At 44.1% G+C, this 18,029-nt stretch overlaps 1 protein-coding gene across 2 annotated transcripts in view; it reads right to left on the reverse strand.

The window, feature by feature from the left end:
• Positions 1 to 2,350: 2,350 nt before the first annotated feature.
• The window catches only part of SHTN1 (shootin 1), a 229,468-nt gene continuing 213,789 nt past the window's right edge, over positions 2,351 to 18,029 (reverse strand). For both annotated transcript variants that reach the window (XM_033943623.1, XM_033943621.1), the window contains exon 17: positions 2,351 to 3,251. In XM_033943623.1, the coding sequence (XP_033799514.1) occupies positions 3,059 to 3,251 (193 nt within the window). In that variant the 3' untranslated portion in view covers positions 2,351 to 3,058. The remainder of the gene's footprint in view (positions 3,252 to 18,029) is intronic.

Raw genomic sequence — 18,029 nt, forward strand, 5'->3', positions numbered from 1 at the left:
TTTTGGACGAGAATGTAGTATAAAGATAGACATACTAGTGGTCTAGACGATCAAACAGCTGGATGTAGAAGTAGATGATTTTTGAAAAATAAATTTTGGACTTTGGATGCTGCTGACTTTGGGTGACTAGTACCCTAGGCCAAAAAGGGACTTAGATGTTTGTTTTGATTATGCCCTTCCACATGTTTAAAACAGAGCTTCTATTTCAAGATGGTTCCAGCTAAAAGTTTATATGTCCTCATAAAGCAAGCTTTGTTTGGCCCTATTGCACATGCAGCATTACTTAGAACACAGGACTGTATTATACAAAAAAAATATTATTCCTTCACTGAGTAGGGCTCATAGTTTGTCATCATCACTCTCAGCACTTGCTTCTCTTTAAGGGTTTATCTTTAAATGTGCAGTACCATACACAACTATATACAGTCATGTGAAAAACTTAGGACACCCCATGAAATATTCAGTTCTTAAGAAATGTTCACATATTGATGTCAAATTTTTTTTAAAAATCTCTGGAAAAGAAAGTGATGTAATTGCAGGTAAACAACAAAAATTTTCCTTGATTTACTCATGAAACAAAAGATATCCACAAAAATGTATATACTAACTGATGAATAAATTAGGACACCTCCACATATTCTCCCATTTAAAGTGGTTCAAATCACACACTGGTGTATCACAATAGGTGCACGATTAGAACATCGTTACTCAGCATTTTGAAAGAGGTTTGCCTACTTAAACCTCAGACATTTAGTTTGGTGTGCTCATGACTGCTGCAGTGACAGTGAACACCACAGTAAGATCAAAAGAGCTATCTGAGACCTTCATAAAGAAGATTGTAGCAGCTTATAAGTCTGGTAAGGGATTTAAAAAGATCTCGAAAGAATTTGACATTAGTCATTCCATGGTCTGGAAAATAGTGTACAAGTAGAGGACTTTCCAAACAACTGCCAACATGCCCAGGTCTGGCCGTCCTAGCAAGTTGACCCCCCAGAGCAGACCGCAAGATGCTAAAAGAAGTCTCCAAAAATCCCAAAATGTCATCACGGGACCTACAGCAGACTCTTGCTACTGTTGATGTGAAAATGCATGCCTCTACAATCAGAGAGAGACTGCAAATATTTAACTTGCATGGGAGGTATGCAAAAAGGAAACCTTTTAACTCTAAGGGAAATCTCAAGGCCAGACTGAAGTTTGCCAGAGAGAACGTAGACAAACACCAGGACTTCTGGAATAGTGTTCTATGGACAGATGAGTCTAAAATTGAATTATTTGGACACCAGAAAAGAGGACATGTTTGGCGTAGCATTCCAGGAAAGGAACCTCATACCAACTGTGAAGCGTGGTGGTGGAAGTGTCAGGTTTGGGGATGCTTTGCTGCAGCAGGACCTGACCACCTCATCATCATAGAATCCACCATAAATTCTACCATGTATCAGAGGGTGCTTGAGGAATATGTGAGACCATCTGTAAGAAAATTAAAGCTGAAGAAGAACTGGACCCTGCAACATGACAATGATCCAAAACATAGCAGTAAATCCACCAAGGAAAACTAAAAAATGGAGAGTCCTGGAGTGGCCGAGTCAAAGCCCTGATCTTAATCCCATTGAGATGCTGTGGGGTGAATTGAAATGGGCTTTACCCCTCAAACATCTCACAGCGGAAAGAATTCTGCAGTGAGGAGTGGGCCAAACTTTCCTCAGACTGATGTCAGAGACTGGTCGATGGCTATAAGAAGCATCTCACTGCAGTTATTTTAGCCAAAGGGAGTGACACTAGCTATTAGGGTATAGGGTGTCCTAATTTATTCCTCAGTTAGAATTCACATTTTTGTGGATATCTTTTGTTTCATGAGTAAATCAAGGAAAATTTTTGTTGTTTACCTGCAATTACATCACTTTCTTTTCCTGAGATAAATTAAAAAAAAGATTTGACATCAATATGTGAACATTTCTTAAGAACTGAATATTTCATGGGGTATACATTTTAGTTATCTTCCAATATTAGTTCCTTTTGTGTGAAAGAAGGGGCCCTGTCAGAAGCAAAGGCAAGAGTTGGAATTTTGCAAGCCATTTCAACCTGCTGTGGCTCAAATTAGGATGAATGTCAAACAGGTGCTAAGAACTGAGTGATACCAAATAAAAATGGCAGCCACTTCAAATCACATTCATGTTAACAATCTTTATCAATGTCCTAAAAAGCAGTTAAAACACCCACCAAACAACTTAGTTATCTATGTTCTATATGCCCATCTCACTCACTGCAAATGCGTGTTTTGCAGCAAGAAGGCAGTGCTACTCCTTGAGGGAGCTTCCCAGACTAAGGAAATAGGATCACAGATTCACAGACGTTTGTTTTAATGCATTTTACTGAAACAATTTTCCTAGTTAACCTCTTTGCTTAGCTAATCATGCCTCGAAAAGCACTTCTACGTTCTTATGCCCTGACAGCTGCAAACAAAGTGACAAGCAAAAGCATCCTTCTTTAATAGTTATATTATCAGCGCATTCAAGTACATCACCACCTTTAACATATTAACAAGAAAACAATCCATGCACTGCCTTTGTAATTTTTTGCCAGGGTGCCATTTCTGATTAAAGGAAAGTTACATAATATAGCTCAGAATTGACAATTATAACATGACTTGATGAACTGCTGTTAGTATATTAAGACTCTGTTTACAGAGGGTCTAATTTACAGGTCCACCTCTAAAAGGAAACTCCCAACCTTGAAGAGTTTTAAGTACTGGGCCCAAAGAAAGCAAACTCTCATGAAAAACAAAATTAACCATGCGCACCTTCGATCAAATAAATCTGAGAAAGCATCTCATTACAAACAGGCCAGTAGCTGAGAAGAAAATTCCCTGAATAGTATTGTAACTAAAGTACCCCAGTAGTTTACAGTCTACTGAGGAGCACCAAGGGACAGTGAAGAGCTTTGCTTTAGCTCAAATGAGTTGTAGTGTTTTTTGTCTTAAGGTTTTGGTGCTTTTCAGCAAGATTTTAGTGGAGTTTACAGAAAATAAAAAGTCCGTATATTTCAACACTAGCTTACAAAGTTAGCACTCTGAGCTGTTAGTCTTCTTAACTTTCTCATCTTCTTTGCAGATTGGCTCTTCTCTCTTTTCTTCAGCCTGGTCTTCAGTAATAGTTGCCTTGATGGTGGAGCCATGATCTAACACTGTAGGCAAAGGCCCAGTTTGTCCATTTCGGCTACAATTTTGGTTTAAGTGTTCAAGGCTATCTGATGACCTAGAAGGAAAAGAAAACAATGAAACAGTATAATTGACTGGAAGGAAGAGTACATGAGAAAAGCAGATTTGGTCATACTCTGCTGAATATCTACCTCTTGGTTTTTAGGTAGTGGCATATTGTGGGTGCCCCCCTCCCCCACATTGTACAACAGGCTCAAAGCTTCCCATCCTTCTATTAATACCTCTTCTACCCATCCAGTTCACAGCTCAGATTAGCTGGCTGATCTGCCTAGTGTTTGGTGTGCAGTAGAGAGGAAGAATAGAGAAGCACTTGGTCCACCATACCACAAGCTCCACTCTTCTTTCCTGCTCTCATTTGGAATCCAGAAAGGTGGGGGAGAAGAGATATTGGATGGAACCTAGGAGCAGTGGCCAGAGAAATGACTAGGGCCCAGATGCACTAAAATCGTTGTTAAAATCCTGTGGGTTGTTGTGGGGCCGACAAATTGTCCGATTTGAAAACGGCGATCTATGTTCAAAGGACTTCACATGCAAATGAGTTTCACGGAGGTCTGCCATAATCCCATCCGATCATTCATTGATTTATTTAGATTTGTATCCTGTTCTCCTAGGAGCTCAGAATGGGTTATAATTGACATTCATAATACAATACAGGACAAGATTTACAGGCATTCCTAGAGACACAGGTGAGAAGAGGGAGAGCAAGGGGATCGTGGGAAGGGGAGGAGGGTGGAGAGAGAGGGAGCGGGAGATTAAGGAAGGGGAGCAAGGAGGAAAAGCGACTGACACATGTGCAGAGCCGGCAGGGAAAGCCCAACACAGCTTCCTGCCACTCAGCTATTTGGGGCAGGAAGACATAATGTTTATGTGTTACATATAGACAATATCTGTCCCCATTAAAAGAAAAAAAGTTGAACCGGAACCCCCTTCAGATGACGCCTCCCCCGCCAAAAAAAAAGGAAGGAGGGTTGCCAACTCCTGCCTCCGGAACCCCCACCCCCACCCACCCTCCTCCCCACAAAGATCATCAGCAGAAGGGATGCTCACTTCCTTCTGCCTCGGCCACCCCAACTACCCCTATACCTTATACAAATGAAGACAGCAGGAGGGATGCCCAATCCCACCTTTTCAAAATAGCAGGCCTTCCCCTTCCGGGAAGGGCCAAAGGCCCTGATTGCTCAAACTCCTATGGCCCCTCTCAGGTGAGGGGCCTTAGATCCCTGCCTGGCGCATCCTGGTATACACTGGGAGGAGCCTAATGCCCTGATTGGCTCAGGCATCTAAAGCTCCTCCTCCTGGGAGGGGCTCAAATGCCTGGGTGGGGGCCTTACACATTTAAGCTAATCAGGGCTTTAGGCCCCTCCCAGTGCATCCCAGAATGCACCAGGAAGGGGAAGGACTGCCATTTTGAAGAAGTGGGAGTAAGCATCCCTCCTGCTGTCTTCTGTATAAGATACGGGGGCAGTTTGGGTGGCTGAGGCAGGCGGGAGTGGACATCACTCTTGCTGATCTTCATGGGGGGGTCAGGAGGTCTAGGGGTCTGTGATGGAGAGGTGAACACATAAAACATGCCTTTAACACAAGCGAATATGACACATTTGTCAGTAATAGAGATACCTGTTGGTAATTTGGGGTCGTTAGAAGTCGGTGCTAGATTTTGTGCAACAGTCAGAGTGCTTGTTTTAATGTTGTATTGTGTTTATTTATTATTCACCTTATACAAAGCAAAGCACAAGTAAACATACATAATAAATATAACAAACATATTAATATTAATAATTACTTCAGTTTAATACTAATAAGCTCATTTGCATAGCAGAGTCGGCAGCCGCAACAAACACATGGAAAAGTCCAAGGTGAGCCATTAATAATAATAATAATAACAGTTTATATACCGCAGGACCGTGAAGTTCTATGCGGTTTACAATGATTAGAAAGATGCTACAAATTGAGTAAAACTTACATAGTTGGAGATTAGTGGCTAACATTTTAAGAGATCAGTTGTTATGGGAGAGATTGTGATGGGAGAGATTGTGCAGATCAGCTACTTAGGTACTTCAGGAACAGGTACCGTATTTGCCGGCGTATAAGACGACTTTTCAGTACCTTAAAATCCTCCCCAAAGTCGGGGGTCGTCTTATACGCCGGGTACTGTTTACTAGAGAGCTGCACGGGAACGGGGACGACGGGAATAACGCGGGTTCCCCCTTTGGGTCACGGGGATCCCGTGGGGACGCCCCTAGGGTCACGGGGATCCCGTGGGGACGCCCCCTAGGGTCGCGGGGATCCCGTGGGGACGCTTCCGAGGGTCGCGGGGATCCCGTGGGGACGCCTCCGAGGGTCGTGGGGTTCCTGCGGGGCGGGATGTACTCAGTCGCGCGGCTCTTCTCCCTACCTTCTCTGCTTGCAGCACAGAGCCGAACGGAAGTCTTCCCGACGTCAGCGCTGACGTCGGAGGGGAGGGAGGGCTTAAACAAAGCCCTCCCTCCTTCCGACGTCAGCGCTGACGTCGGGAAGACTTCCGTTTGGCTCTGTGCTGCAGGCAGTGCAGGTAAGGAGAGTAGCCTCGCGGTTCGAGTGGCTACCAAGGGAGGGGACGGTCCGCCCCGCCACACCCCGCCCCGGTTGCAGCACAGCCGGCCAGGTCCCCTTACTTTTGTGGCACTTCCCCGACCGACCGACAACAGCCCCGGTCCGACAATCCTCCCTGCCCTGTAGCCGCGAATCTAAATTATCTTCTTACAGCAGCTGTAATAAGGTAATTTAGATTCGCAGTTAAGGGCAGGGAGGTTTGTCGGACCGGGGCTGTTGTCAGTCGGTCGGGGAAGTGCCACAAAAGTAAGGGGACCTGGCCGGCTGTGCTGCACCCGGGGCGGTAGAGAAGGAGTGGGGAGAAGGACGCTGAAAGGCCATGGGGAAGACGGGAGGGGGGGGGAAGGACTCTGAAAGCACTTGAAGACAGAGGAGGGAGAAGGACGCTGAAAGCACATGGGGAATACAAAGGGGTGGAGAAGGACGCTGAAAGGCCATGGGAAGGGCGGGGGGGAGGACTCTGAAAGCACTTGTGGAAGACAGAGGGGGGGAGAAGGATGCTGAAAGCACATGGGGAAGACAAAGGGGTGGAGAAGGACGCTGAAAGGACATGGGGAAGACGGGGGGGTGGAGAAGGACGCTGAAAGGCCATGGGGAAGACAGAGAGGGAGAAGGACGCTGAAAGGACATGGGGAAGCAGAGGGGGGAGAAGGACACTGAAAGCACATGTGGAAGACAAAGGGGGGAGAAGGACGCTGAAAGGCCATGGGAAGGGCGGGGGGGGAAGGACTCTGAAAGCACATGGGGAAGATGGGGGGACATGGGGAAGATGGGGGGAGAAGGACGCTGAAAGGAAATGGGGAAGAGAGAGTAGGGAGAAGACGCTGGCAGGGAAGAAGACAGATGCCAGACTATGGGGGGAGCGGAGAGAAGAAGATGGGTGCCAGACCAATTTGGAAGGGGGAAGAAAGGGAGAGGCACAGTAACAGAGCAAATGGAAGATGCAGAAGGAAGAGAGACAGTGGATGGAAGGAATTGAATGAGAACATGAGGAAAGCAGAAACCAGGCAACAAAGGTAGGAAAAGAATTATATTTCTTTTTTTTTATTTTGCTTCAGGATAAAGTAGTATATTAGTTGTGTTGATAAAAATTTATAAACATTAGAGGCTCTGGTAGAAACCCATTTGCAAAGTATGTATTCTTCCCAATTAATATTTTCAAATTAATAAAGTCTTTTTGCTTATTTGTAAATGGGTTTCTACCAGAGCCTTTAATTCAGTAGCATAATTAAATGAAATAACTATTTCTGAAGTTTATAGGGACGGGCGGGGACAGAGGGGATTCCTCGCGGGGACGGGTGGGGACGGAGGGGATTCCTCGCGGGGACGGGTGGGGACGAAGGGAATCCTCACGGGGACGGGTGGGATTCCTCACGGGGACGGGTGGGGATGGGTGGGACTTTGGCGGGGACGGGTGGGATTTCTGTCCCCACGCAACTCTCTACTGTTTACATGCCCTTACTTTACATGCCCTAACATCTCCTTCCTTACCTCCTTAAGGTGCTTACGGTACTAGTAAACCTGCCGGGACATCAGCGGGGCCATGGCGGGACATCAGTGTGACAAGGGTGCCATCTCCTTCATCCTGCGCAGCGGGAAGCAGCGGCGCTCTGGCCCCACCCCTTTTCTCTTTACTACGTCTCTCGCACATGCGGCCGTGTGTGGAGTCTAGCCCTTAAGGAAGTTGCGGGGGCGAACAGGAGGCTTTTGAAGGCTTTTAAAGGGAAACTGTCATGCCAGCAAACTTGCTAGGGACTTGCCCGGCCCTTGCTCTCTCCCTCTATGTGTTATCTTCCTTCTATCATTGACAGTTTCAGTTTGGTTAACAGTTTAGAAAACAAATAGCATGGCAGCTCCCATGGGTTTATTGTTCTATTCAGCTTTAGTGAATTAATTAAAATTGTTGAAATAAATTCTGATGTTCTTTTAAGTTTTATTTGTTATGCAGAAGGTGTGCGGAAGAAGGGGTAGTCTTATATGGCGAAAGTTTTAACTGTAAAAGTTGGGGGGTCGTCTTATACGCCCAGTCGTCTTATACGCCGGCAAATACGGTATGTTTTTAGGTGTTTCCTAAATTCACCAAAGTTATTTGCATGCGTAATTAGTTTTTCCAGGTCTTTGCTCCATAATGCTGCTTGATAAGAAAGATGTTGATGGTGTCTTTTAAATTTACATCCTCTAACTCACAGTTCTTCAACCGCCGGTCCGCAGAAAATTCCTGCCGGTCTGCGCAGGGCCGGCGAGATTGATGAGCTTCAATTTCCTGCTGGCCAGGATGCGTTAGAAGAAAGGCCGCGGCTGGAACGTATGCACGCTGGGAGGAGAAAGGAAGTGATGCCAAACTGCGGGCGCAGGATGGAGAGAGAAGAGGGGAAGTGCTGAATGTAAACAGGAAAGGACGGTGCTGAATGGGAGGGAAGGGGAGATGTTGGCGGGTAGGGCAGGCGAAATGTCTCCAAATTGGATAGTTTTGCATGTTAGCAATAACAAAAATAAAAAAATATTACTCAGCTAATAGAGGGAGAGCACACCAGCATATGTTGATTTACAAAAAAACGGGGAGAAAAAAAGCATCAAGTTCAAACAGCAATTTCCTGCTGGTCCTTGCAAGGCTGGCGAGATCATGGGGAGCCTCCAACAGTGGCTTTCTCCCCTCCCAGCAGCTCTCCGTACTTGCCAGCGCAGTAATTCACTAAGGCAGCCTTGAGGCTTTTGCTCAGTCGCGGCTGCCTCTGATGGTACAACTTTCTCTTTCCTCAGAGGCAGCATGACCCATCAAAGGACCCAAGGCTGCCTTAGTGAATCGCTGCGCTGGCAAGTATGGAGAGCTGCTGGGAGGGGAGAAAGCTGGGAAGCTGCTGGGCAAGGGAAAATAAGGCTGCTGGACAAGGGAAAATAAGACAAGGGAGCTGCTACTGGACCTGGAGGGAAGAAGGAGAGATGCAGCTGGGAGGGGAGGAGGGAAAGGAGTCTGGGAAACTGCTGGACAAGGGAGCTGCTACTGGACCTGGAGGGAAGGAGAGATGCAGCTGGGAGGGGAGGAGGGAAAGGACTCTGGGAAGCTGCTGGACAAGGGAAAATAAGACAAGGGAGCAGCTACTGGACCTGGCAGGAAGAAGAGATGCACCTGGGAGGGGAGGAGGGAAAGGAGTCTGGGAAGCTGTTGGACAAGGGAAAATAAAGGGACAGCTGCTACTGGACCTGGAGAGAAGGAAAAGGAGAGATGCTGCTGGGAGGGGAGGAGGGGAAAGGAAGAGAGTTATTGCTGGACAGGAGGAGGAGGGAAGGGAGAAGGAAAAAAGGAAGGAAACAGCTGGAAGGGAGATTAGAGGAGGGGAAGGGGAGAGACAGGCATGAGAAAGTAGAGAGATTGATGATGGGAAGGGGTCAGCAGAGAAATAAGCAGAGAGGGACAACGATGCTAGATCTGCTGTAGGAGAGATAAAAATGAGAGCAGTGAAGCTGGAATGAATCATGTAAAAAGGAGAGAGGGGGCGCAGGCTGGATGGAAAGGGGAAAGGGGCATAGAAAGAAGACAGATACCATGTGGAAGGGGGAGAGGACAGATAGTGGATGGAAGGGGCAGATGCTGGATTGAAGAGACAGAGAAGGCAGACGCTGGAAGGAAGAGAGTGAAAAGAAGATGAAAACAAAAACCAGAGACGACAAAAGGTAGAAAAAAATAATTTTATTTCTATTTTGTGATTAGAATATTTCAGATTTGAAATATATATCCTGTTAGAGCTGGTGTTAGACATAACTGGGGACTGCAAAACCCAGGCAGTGCTTCTTTAGCTTCCAGCTGGCTTAGGGCGCTCTCTGACCAGGGGGCAGTTGCCCTAGTTCACTCCCCTAACACCATTCCTGCCATGTGTGACTGCGGTATTCTATTAGCATGATATTTGTGTAGCATTCTGTAATAATTTAGCTTATTCAGTTTTCTTGATAGTAGAGGGGATATATGTGAAGGGGAGGGGAGACAGGGGTTTTGTTGATCCTTGCCCTGTATTATTTGTATTTATAAAATGACAATTGTACAGAATATTGTTTCTTTTTATACTTTAATAAAATATGTTAAATATAAAATCATAACTATTTGAGGCTTGTGCAGATGGGATCAGATGGTTTGCGGGACCGAGATGGGGCGGTGATGGTTTTTAAAAAAAAATTTCAGTCTTAGTAGTTTGCCGGTCTACAAAATTATTATTTTATTTCCGCCGGTCCATAGGTGTAAAAAGGTTTAAGAACACTGCTCTAACTGGTGGGGAGACGAACTTCAGATGACACTAAACCAGTTCAAACTAGTTTAGCGACAATCGTTAAACATGAGTTTAGTGCATTCGAGCCTAGGTACTTAAAGAAATCAGGTTACAGCCTCTACCCATGACCTCCCCACCCCTAACAACAATGATCCTGTAATTGGCATCATACATTTTAAATATTAAACATTATCCCCCAAACCCTGTATGTAGCACCATCATCCAAACTGCACGCACTACTTGCTTAACAAGACCAATCGTCAATTAATAATTGATCTTAACTGGAACTTATTAGAAGTTGCATGCGTAATTTCTAGTGTGTGAATCTGTACATTAGGAATGATCAGGGGAAGCACATGGGTGGCTCGTGGGAGTTCCTAAAAATTATTTGCATTACACCCGATCCATGCACAATTTAGATGCAGGAATTTAGGTCTAGTTTTAATTGGCCTAAATGGGTACACCCAAAAGTTATGACACACACTGGTGCTAAGCGTGATTCTATAAGGTGTGCATATCTTTTATAGAATTGCACTAAGCGCTTTTTAGATGCCATGTATAGAATCAGGCCCTCTATGAATACACATCTCCCTCGTTATTCGCGGGGGATAGGGGCAGAGCCGGACCACGAATAGGGAAATACCGCGAATATCTGGCTCTGACCCACCCCCGCCTCCCTCCCGCCTTCCCCCGGCATCCCAGCCTTACCTGGTGGTCTAGCGGGCTTTCTTCCTATGCTCCTGCCCCGTGCAGATTGCCGTGACTACGGCGGGAACTCACGGCAGCCATTTCCTATTGGCGATCTACACAGGGCAGGAGCGTAGGAAGAAAGTCCGCTAGACCACCAGGTAAGGCCGGGGGAAAGCAAAAATATGGGGGGGGGTTTTCCCCCCTCCCCCAAAAAATTGTGATTATGTGAAATCGCGAGTGCAGAAACCGCGAATGGGGAGGGGGAAGTGTATTTTAATTTTGGTATCATCATCATAACAGCAACACAAATTCCCTCCATAGAGTCGCTACATTATGAAGTATTACAAAACCTGACAAGAAATGGCACTCACAACCTCTTCTATTTCAAACATACCCCAGACCACCAATTACTAGGAAAACAGAACAAACAGGGCTGCTTCACTGTTCTACAAAGAAGGACTTGGGAAATTCACTGCTTATTTCTAGGATAAGCAGCATAAAATCTGTTTTACTCTTTGGGACCATGCCAGATCATTTGGAGTTGGGTTAGCTACTGTTGAGAGACGGGATACTGGGCTTGATGGACTTTAGGTCTGTCCCAGTATGGCAACTCTTATGTCGTAATCCCTCAGTCAAATATGCAAATCACAGAATGGACTCTAACAAAATACAGAACAAGTGGCAAAATTGTACATACAAAATCTGAATTGGAAACCCCAGGAAGCCAAAGTGTGCCAGGAAAAATAGAAGCAAAAATACAATACATCAGCGATGCACATTTCCCACAACTGACGTATTCCAGTATACTCAATTCAAAATCAAACACATTTTCTAGGCATTTTATTTTGCCAATTGTGTTGGATCCACATCTGTCTCTGCCATCCTCATTTTTCCCTTATACAACTTCCGTGCCTTTCCATTTACTTCTCTGACCTCCTTCCCAACACTCCCTCTCATTAGCCTAAATTCCTCCTTCCCCAGTCCTCATCTTTCTTCTCTCTCAGATCCCATCACCAGGTCCAGCAACTTTCTTGCCTCTAGTTCTTTTCTTCTATCCACAGCAAGTCTTATTAGGCCCTTTACTACCTCCATATTTCCATCCTCCTGTCACTCAAACCTCCTGCATTAATGCAGCACACTCAGCACCTCTGTCTCTCTCTGCCCTCTCATTAATTCTCCCAACCTGCATCGCCTCTTTGGACCGTATTATTTCCGCCCCCTCTCCCCCCCTGAAAAATGCTACCAACACTCCATTTCTGATCTTGGTCTTGAAACTGCAGGCCCAGGCCTGCTGCATTTATTTTAGTATTTATAGACCACTTCTAGCTAAGAGGTTATATTCAAGTATTTCTCATCTGTCCCAGTGGGGAGTGTTAAGTGACTTGTTCAGGGTCACAAGGAGAGTGTGGGCTTGAACCTACAGCCCTAACAACTAGGTCACTCCTCTGCCAGACTTTCTTTGATGGGAATACAGCAGGCTAAATGCAGGTATGGACTCAAAAGTCCCTTACTTACCGTACTTTGTCTTCACCTCTTGGCTAATCCTCCAGTGATTTCCCCCCCCCCCCCCCCCCCCTAACACACGTCTGAGATTTGCAAGGCTAATGCTCAGTGTACCACTGTGGAAGGACCAGGAATAACTCTTTGGTGCTCTCTGCCAGAAGGGACCTGCGAATCCCAAGATGCATTGTTTATGTTGGGACTGGGAGAAGTGAAGATAATTCTTTCCAGGACATCAGCCATTCTCTGCTAGGTTTTTGCCTTTTAGGATTATATAAAAATGAAGACTAAATTGTATAGATGGGAGTATTTTTTCCCCAATAAATCTATGGTGTTGTACAAAGAGATCTGAATTGTAGGGTTGGAGTTTGAACATAGATAAACAAAACTACACTCGACCCTCGCCTTGGGGGGGGGGGAGGGCAGTCAACCACACGAGACCAATAAAACAATCACAAAGACAAAAGGGACCTGTATTCAGCTGCTCAAAGCTGCAAGCACAGCACTTTTCAGCACTTCCTTCCTTACTTTCTGGCATTTTATTAAATTATTCATTGTTATAATCTATTGTTTTTCTCTTTCTTTGAGGATTTTTATTTTTATTACTGGAGCATATCACCACATCAAGCATTGAAAGTATACAGTATATGCAAACAAAAAAGGTGTATAGATGCCGAGTCATGAATTCAGATTCCAAATGGAGGTGCATAAAAGAAGCATATTATAAATGCCCATCTAAAAATTATATTTAAAGGCTTAGATTCTTATGTGCCAATTTGCCAGAACTGGGCATGCGCTTGCTATGTCACTGCGCCCCCCCACACCGTATATTTTCATGGTACAAGCCTATCCATACTTTCTACTTCAGCCCTACCGATATTAGGGTAAAGACAAGGCTTCATTGTTGTTGGCACTTTGGTTGTGTATCATTTTATGACCCACACATGCCTAATCATCTGTGCCTCTAAGGCAGGGGTGTCAAAGTCCCTCCTGGAGGGCCGCAATCCAGTCGGGTTTTCAAGATTTCCCCAATGAATATGCATGAGATCTATTAGCATACAATGAAAGCAGTGAATGCAAATAGATCTCATGCATATTCATTGGGGAAATATTGAAAACCCAACTGGATTGCGGCCCTCCAGGAGGGACTTTGACACCCCTGCTCTAAGGTGAATCGTGCAGTGTTTAAACAAAGCAAGTGCCCCATGTGGTAGTGGTAAGTATTTTTGCCTTACTGGAAACATGTTCTAATTACTCCAATCACTTTGCCAGCATGTGTAAAGCTGGAATAATATTTGAAGCTTGCCTCTGCTGTAACTGCCTAGAAAAGCAAATTTGGATAAATAAATACTGAAAGAGCCTCAACAATCTGCCTGTTGAATCAGCACCATCTTCATTCCTAGGACAATTAATTGTAGCAGTTACCACACTCAATTCAATCCACAAAAGGCCTTGGAGGAACAGTTGTTAGCTTATGAAATCAAATGTAAGGCAGGAAAAGGGTTAAAGCTTTGTGAGAAACTTTCCCGTGTCCCTCTCAAAACTGACACTAGCTGAGTGTCTTTATGAAGATGGGGATGAGGGAAGGGAGATCACATTGTGGCCTCTCCTTGGATTTCCTTCTCTTGCAGTGCCAACAGTACCCCTTTCCCTTATAGTGTTTGAGCCTTTTCTTGACATTTTGGTGGTATATCAACTAAGTTCAACCTTGAATCTACTTGACAACGGACTTAGGAAAGTCATGGCCACCACCTCAGGGTGAGCAGCTTATCCGACTCATTTAGCTATTTTCTTTATGTGTGTACTTACATGTCCAATGGACGCTGGGTTCTTTCTATGTAACAGAAAACTTTTTTAAATGCCACAACAATTAGTATGTTATAGAATGCCACCTTACTTACAAACAGTGGAACAATTAATTTGTTATTCTGCCAACTGTTACCTCTACAATGCTGATTGTTAAACACTGAAAAAAAAATGCCGCACAATCAATGGCAAGTTCTTTATTTTCTCCTCTCTCTCTCTCTCTCATTTTTTTGTGTTTCTTTTTTACTTCACTTCTGGAGGTAACTATCTTTCAAATTTCAACAGCTGGACTATTTAACAAGAGTCTGGTGAATCAAAGAATAATTCTTTAGCAGCCGCGCAGCAGGAAGCCCACATTAGTGGATGGCGGTGTGCCAACGACTGATGCACAGCCAAACAGTTTGAACTCTTAGATTTCATTTACAATAAGAACGGATAAAACGGCAATCATATTTACCACCTTCAAGGAGAGAAAAATGAACAAATTTAAATCTGTCAGCTTAAAGTAGTTTACTAGAAAAATCCAGGGAAATGAAGTCATTATTGTGTTTTGGGAGTATAATACCTGGATGCAGTGTCTGTGGTGCCTTTCAGCTTTTGAAAAGAGTGCTTGCTTTAAATGACCACTGAGCACACGGACACATTCACTTGCAAACAATGATTTACCAACTTCATCAGCTGTTACAGACTTTTCAGGGCAGAATCATCTCCATCAAACCCAAAATTTAATTGAAAAGCTCAAGAGCACCATGGAAAAAAGGAATATAGTTTAGCAAAAGGCTGAAACTAAATTATATTCCACCAGTGAACTGATATGCTGGGAATATTTCTCTCAACCCCAATACAGCCCTGTTCATGGAAAAAAAAAATAAAAAATAAACATTCAGTGAGGCACAAAATTATATTCTACCAAATAGTGGGAGGTATTGCTTTGTTTCTCTCTGCTATAAATCAGGTAATCCATAGAAATTTGCTTTTTTTGTTTTCTATATTTTCAGACTAGCTTTCTAAGCCAGAAGTCAAAGTTGGGAGGCTAAAACGACGCACAGATTACAAAGATATCATCTCCTTTCATCTATTTCTGTTTATTGCCTTTGCAATAGACTAACATGGCAAGCACACTAGTTGAACCATAGACAAAGATGACATCAGCACTAAAATGCTAAGATATGCTGCTTCTCTCATGGAAGTAATTCCTACTTACCAAACATTTTGTAAAGTCCCTAAAAAAGTAATTTTTCTGAGAAAATTCTCCCTGTAAGGATGGTTTCCCCAAGTCCCACTGTCTTCTCTTCTGTAGAATTTCTCTCTCTCTTCTTTTTTCTTGAATCCAATATCAACATTGTTCTCATCCTGTATGTGTAACTACATACTTAAGAAAATATATAGGAAAGTCTTGTTCGAGTTGAAGGGTTTTGGTATAAAATACAGACTAATACGTAAAAACACTGGATAGAAAGTACCTATGTAACAGCTCCTTTTTCCTTTTCTTAGAACCCACTTCCCTTCCAAAAGGAAACTAATATCTCTGCTGTTTAAAGCCTGATTGTTCATGTATGAAAGGTGCACGGAAAACCTTTCTAGCTGTGTCTTGCTGAGTGGCTGAGACATTTCCTGCCGTGTCAGCAGACAATTCCCTGTTTCTAGGATTACAACAGAGAGGAGGAGAGCAAATCCCTTAATTGTCCAAGATCATCAGATTAAGCTGTAGCCTAGGTGGGTTCTCTCCTTCCCCAAAGCAAATGTTTGCTAAGTACTATAAGGACCATCTTCTTCATCACTTGCCTTTGAGAAGAGCCTCCGATTCCATCTCAACTAAATACCACCTCAGCTGTCTGCCGCTTTTAATTTCCAGCTAAAATAAATATTTGAGATAACTATTTACCAAGCATTCTCCGTCATACCTTGTGCAATGGATTCTAGCATTTTTCCACAGGTTTCTCACATACACTTTTTTCTAAACATATCGAGGCTGCATTATGAGAGCAATTCTATAATGGCATAAGTTGGAATCAGTGTGCCTACATTTAAGAACCCCCACTTATGCCAGGTCTATAGCAGCTGTAGGTTGGCACACCTCTGTGCCATGCAGTGCATGTATCCTATTCTGTAAGTTGCATGTGTAAGCAGAAGATACAACCCTGTGTACACCTTCCTTGCAGTTTCACACTGTAACACAGTAGATGCTCCTTTACAGAAGAAACCTTGGATTGCAAGTGTTTTGCAAGACAAGCAAAACATTGGATTAAATTTTAACTTGATAATACAAGCAATGTCTTGCAATCCAAGTACATACAGTATACATACATCACAACTGAGCCGATGATTCTTCTCTCTCCAACGCTACGGGAGTGTAGCAACTGTTCTAAATGAGTGAGATCTTGCAATACAAGTACGTATAGTATTTTGTATGAAAGTTTTAGGGCTGTGGAACGAATCGTCCGAGTTTCCATTATTTCTTATGGGGAAATTCGCTTTGATATACAAGTGCTTTGGATTACAAGTATGCTTCTGGAATGAATTATGCTCACAAACCAAGGTTTTATTATATAGTATATGATTTAAAGCTGAGAGAATACAAAGTTACCATATATACTCGAATATAAGTTGATCTGAATATAAGTCAACACCCTCGTTTTCCCCCCTAAAAGGAGGAAAAATGGTTGAATTGAATATAAGACGGGAGCTTAATATTCAAGTGCCATGCCCTGCCAGGATCTGCACCCAGGGTCCCCTCCCTCACGCCCTCCCCTGCCATGTTCTGCGCTCAGCCCCCCTCCCTGCCAAGTTCTGCACCCAGCCCCTTCCCTCCATGCCCTCAGTCACATTCCCTACCAGGGTGTGCGCCAAGCCCCCTTCCCTGCCAGGCTCTGAACGCTGTCCCCCCTCCCTGCCAGGCTCTATACCCTGTCCCACCTTCCTTCCCTGTACCCTCTTCCCACTACAAAGAGCCAACCCCTATCAGTGATGTCACAATTGATTGCCCCGTACTCCCCTTTGCCCGCCAATCCAGCCAGCAGATTAACCTTCCCCTTAACTGAAACCACCTAGTGGTAGGCCGGGCAGGAGGGATCCCTCCCATCTCCTGCCCCGGCCGACACTAACAATTGCCACCCTCCCTCCTTCACCTTTTCCCTGGTGGTTCAGCATGTATCCTGCGCTGAAATCCTCCTGAAGATTGTGAAGGTAGTAGCCAGCGGCGCATCCGGACCGGCACGCAGGAGCAAGCTTTTTGTGCTCCTGGCCGGCCCTGCACCGCTCCGTGATAGGCTGCCGCAAGAGTTTCAAGTTTAATAAAATTTTTGATTAATCGCTTAATCATATTTCTAAGCGATGAACATTTTAAAATTACAATATTTGGGGAACAATACAATACTTAGTAATATATTACGTCCAAGCGGACTAATAGACAAACTTAGCAAACCATAAACACAAGGAAAAAGGAGAATGAAATACAAAATCATTAAAGGAAAGTAAGACAATCGGGGAAAAAACAAAAGGCAGGGAAAAAACAAAAATCCTTAATATTGTACAGTGGAATTAAAAATGTAACCAGCGAACCAGTTAGCTAATTATCAAAAGCATCTTTAAAAAGAAAAGTTTTTAAATTACTCTTAAATTTCTCCAGACTGCGCTCTTCCCTTAAATAAATAGGGAGGGAATTCCAAATTTGAGGTGCAGTAACAGGAAAAATAAACTGCCGTCTTGTATTAATAACCCTAAGAGAAGGGATCGTCAATAGATTTTGTTCATTGGATCTCAATGTTCTATTTGGAAAACTTGGCTCTCTTCAAAAATCTAACACTTCCCGCTTTTTGGTTCCCTGTCCCTCTTTATCTTCCTAGCTCCTTTCCTATAACCCTTCATTGTAGCTCCTTTTCAACCTAACCCTGTAAACTGTGCCGAGCTCTACGCTTATTGAGATGGCGCGGTATATAAACCTAAGGTTTAGTTTAGTTTAGCTTAAT

The sequence above is a fragment of the Geotrypetes seraphini genome, chromosome 4, assembly GCF_902459505.1.
Source record: "Geotrypetes seraphini chromosome 4, aGeoSer1.1, whole genome shotgun sequence".
Classification (NCBI taxonomy): Eukaryota; Metazoa; Chordata; class Amphibia; order Gymnophiona; family Dermophiidae; genus Geotrypetes; species Geotrypetes seraphini.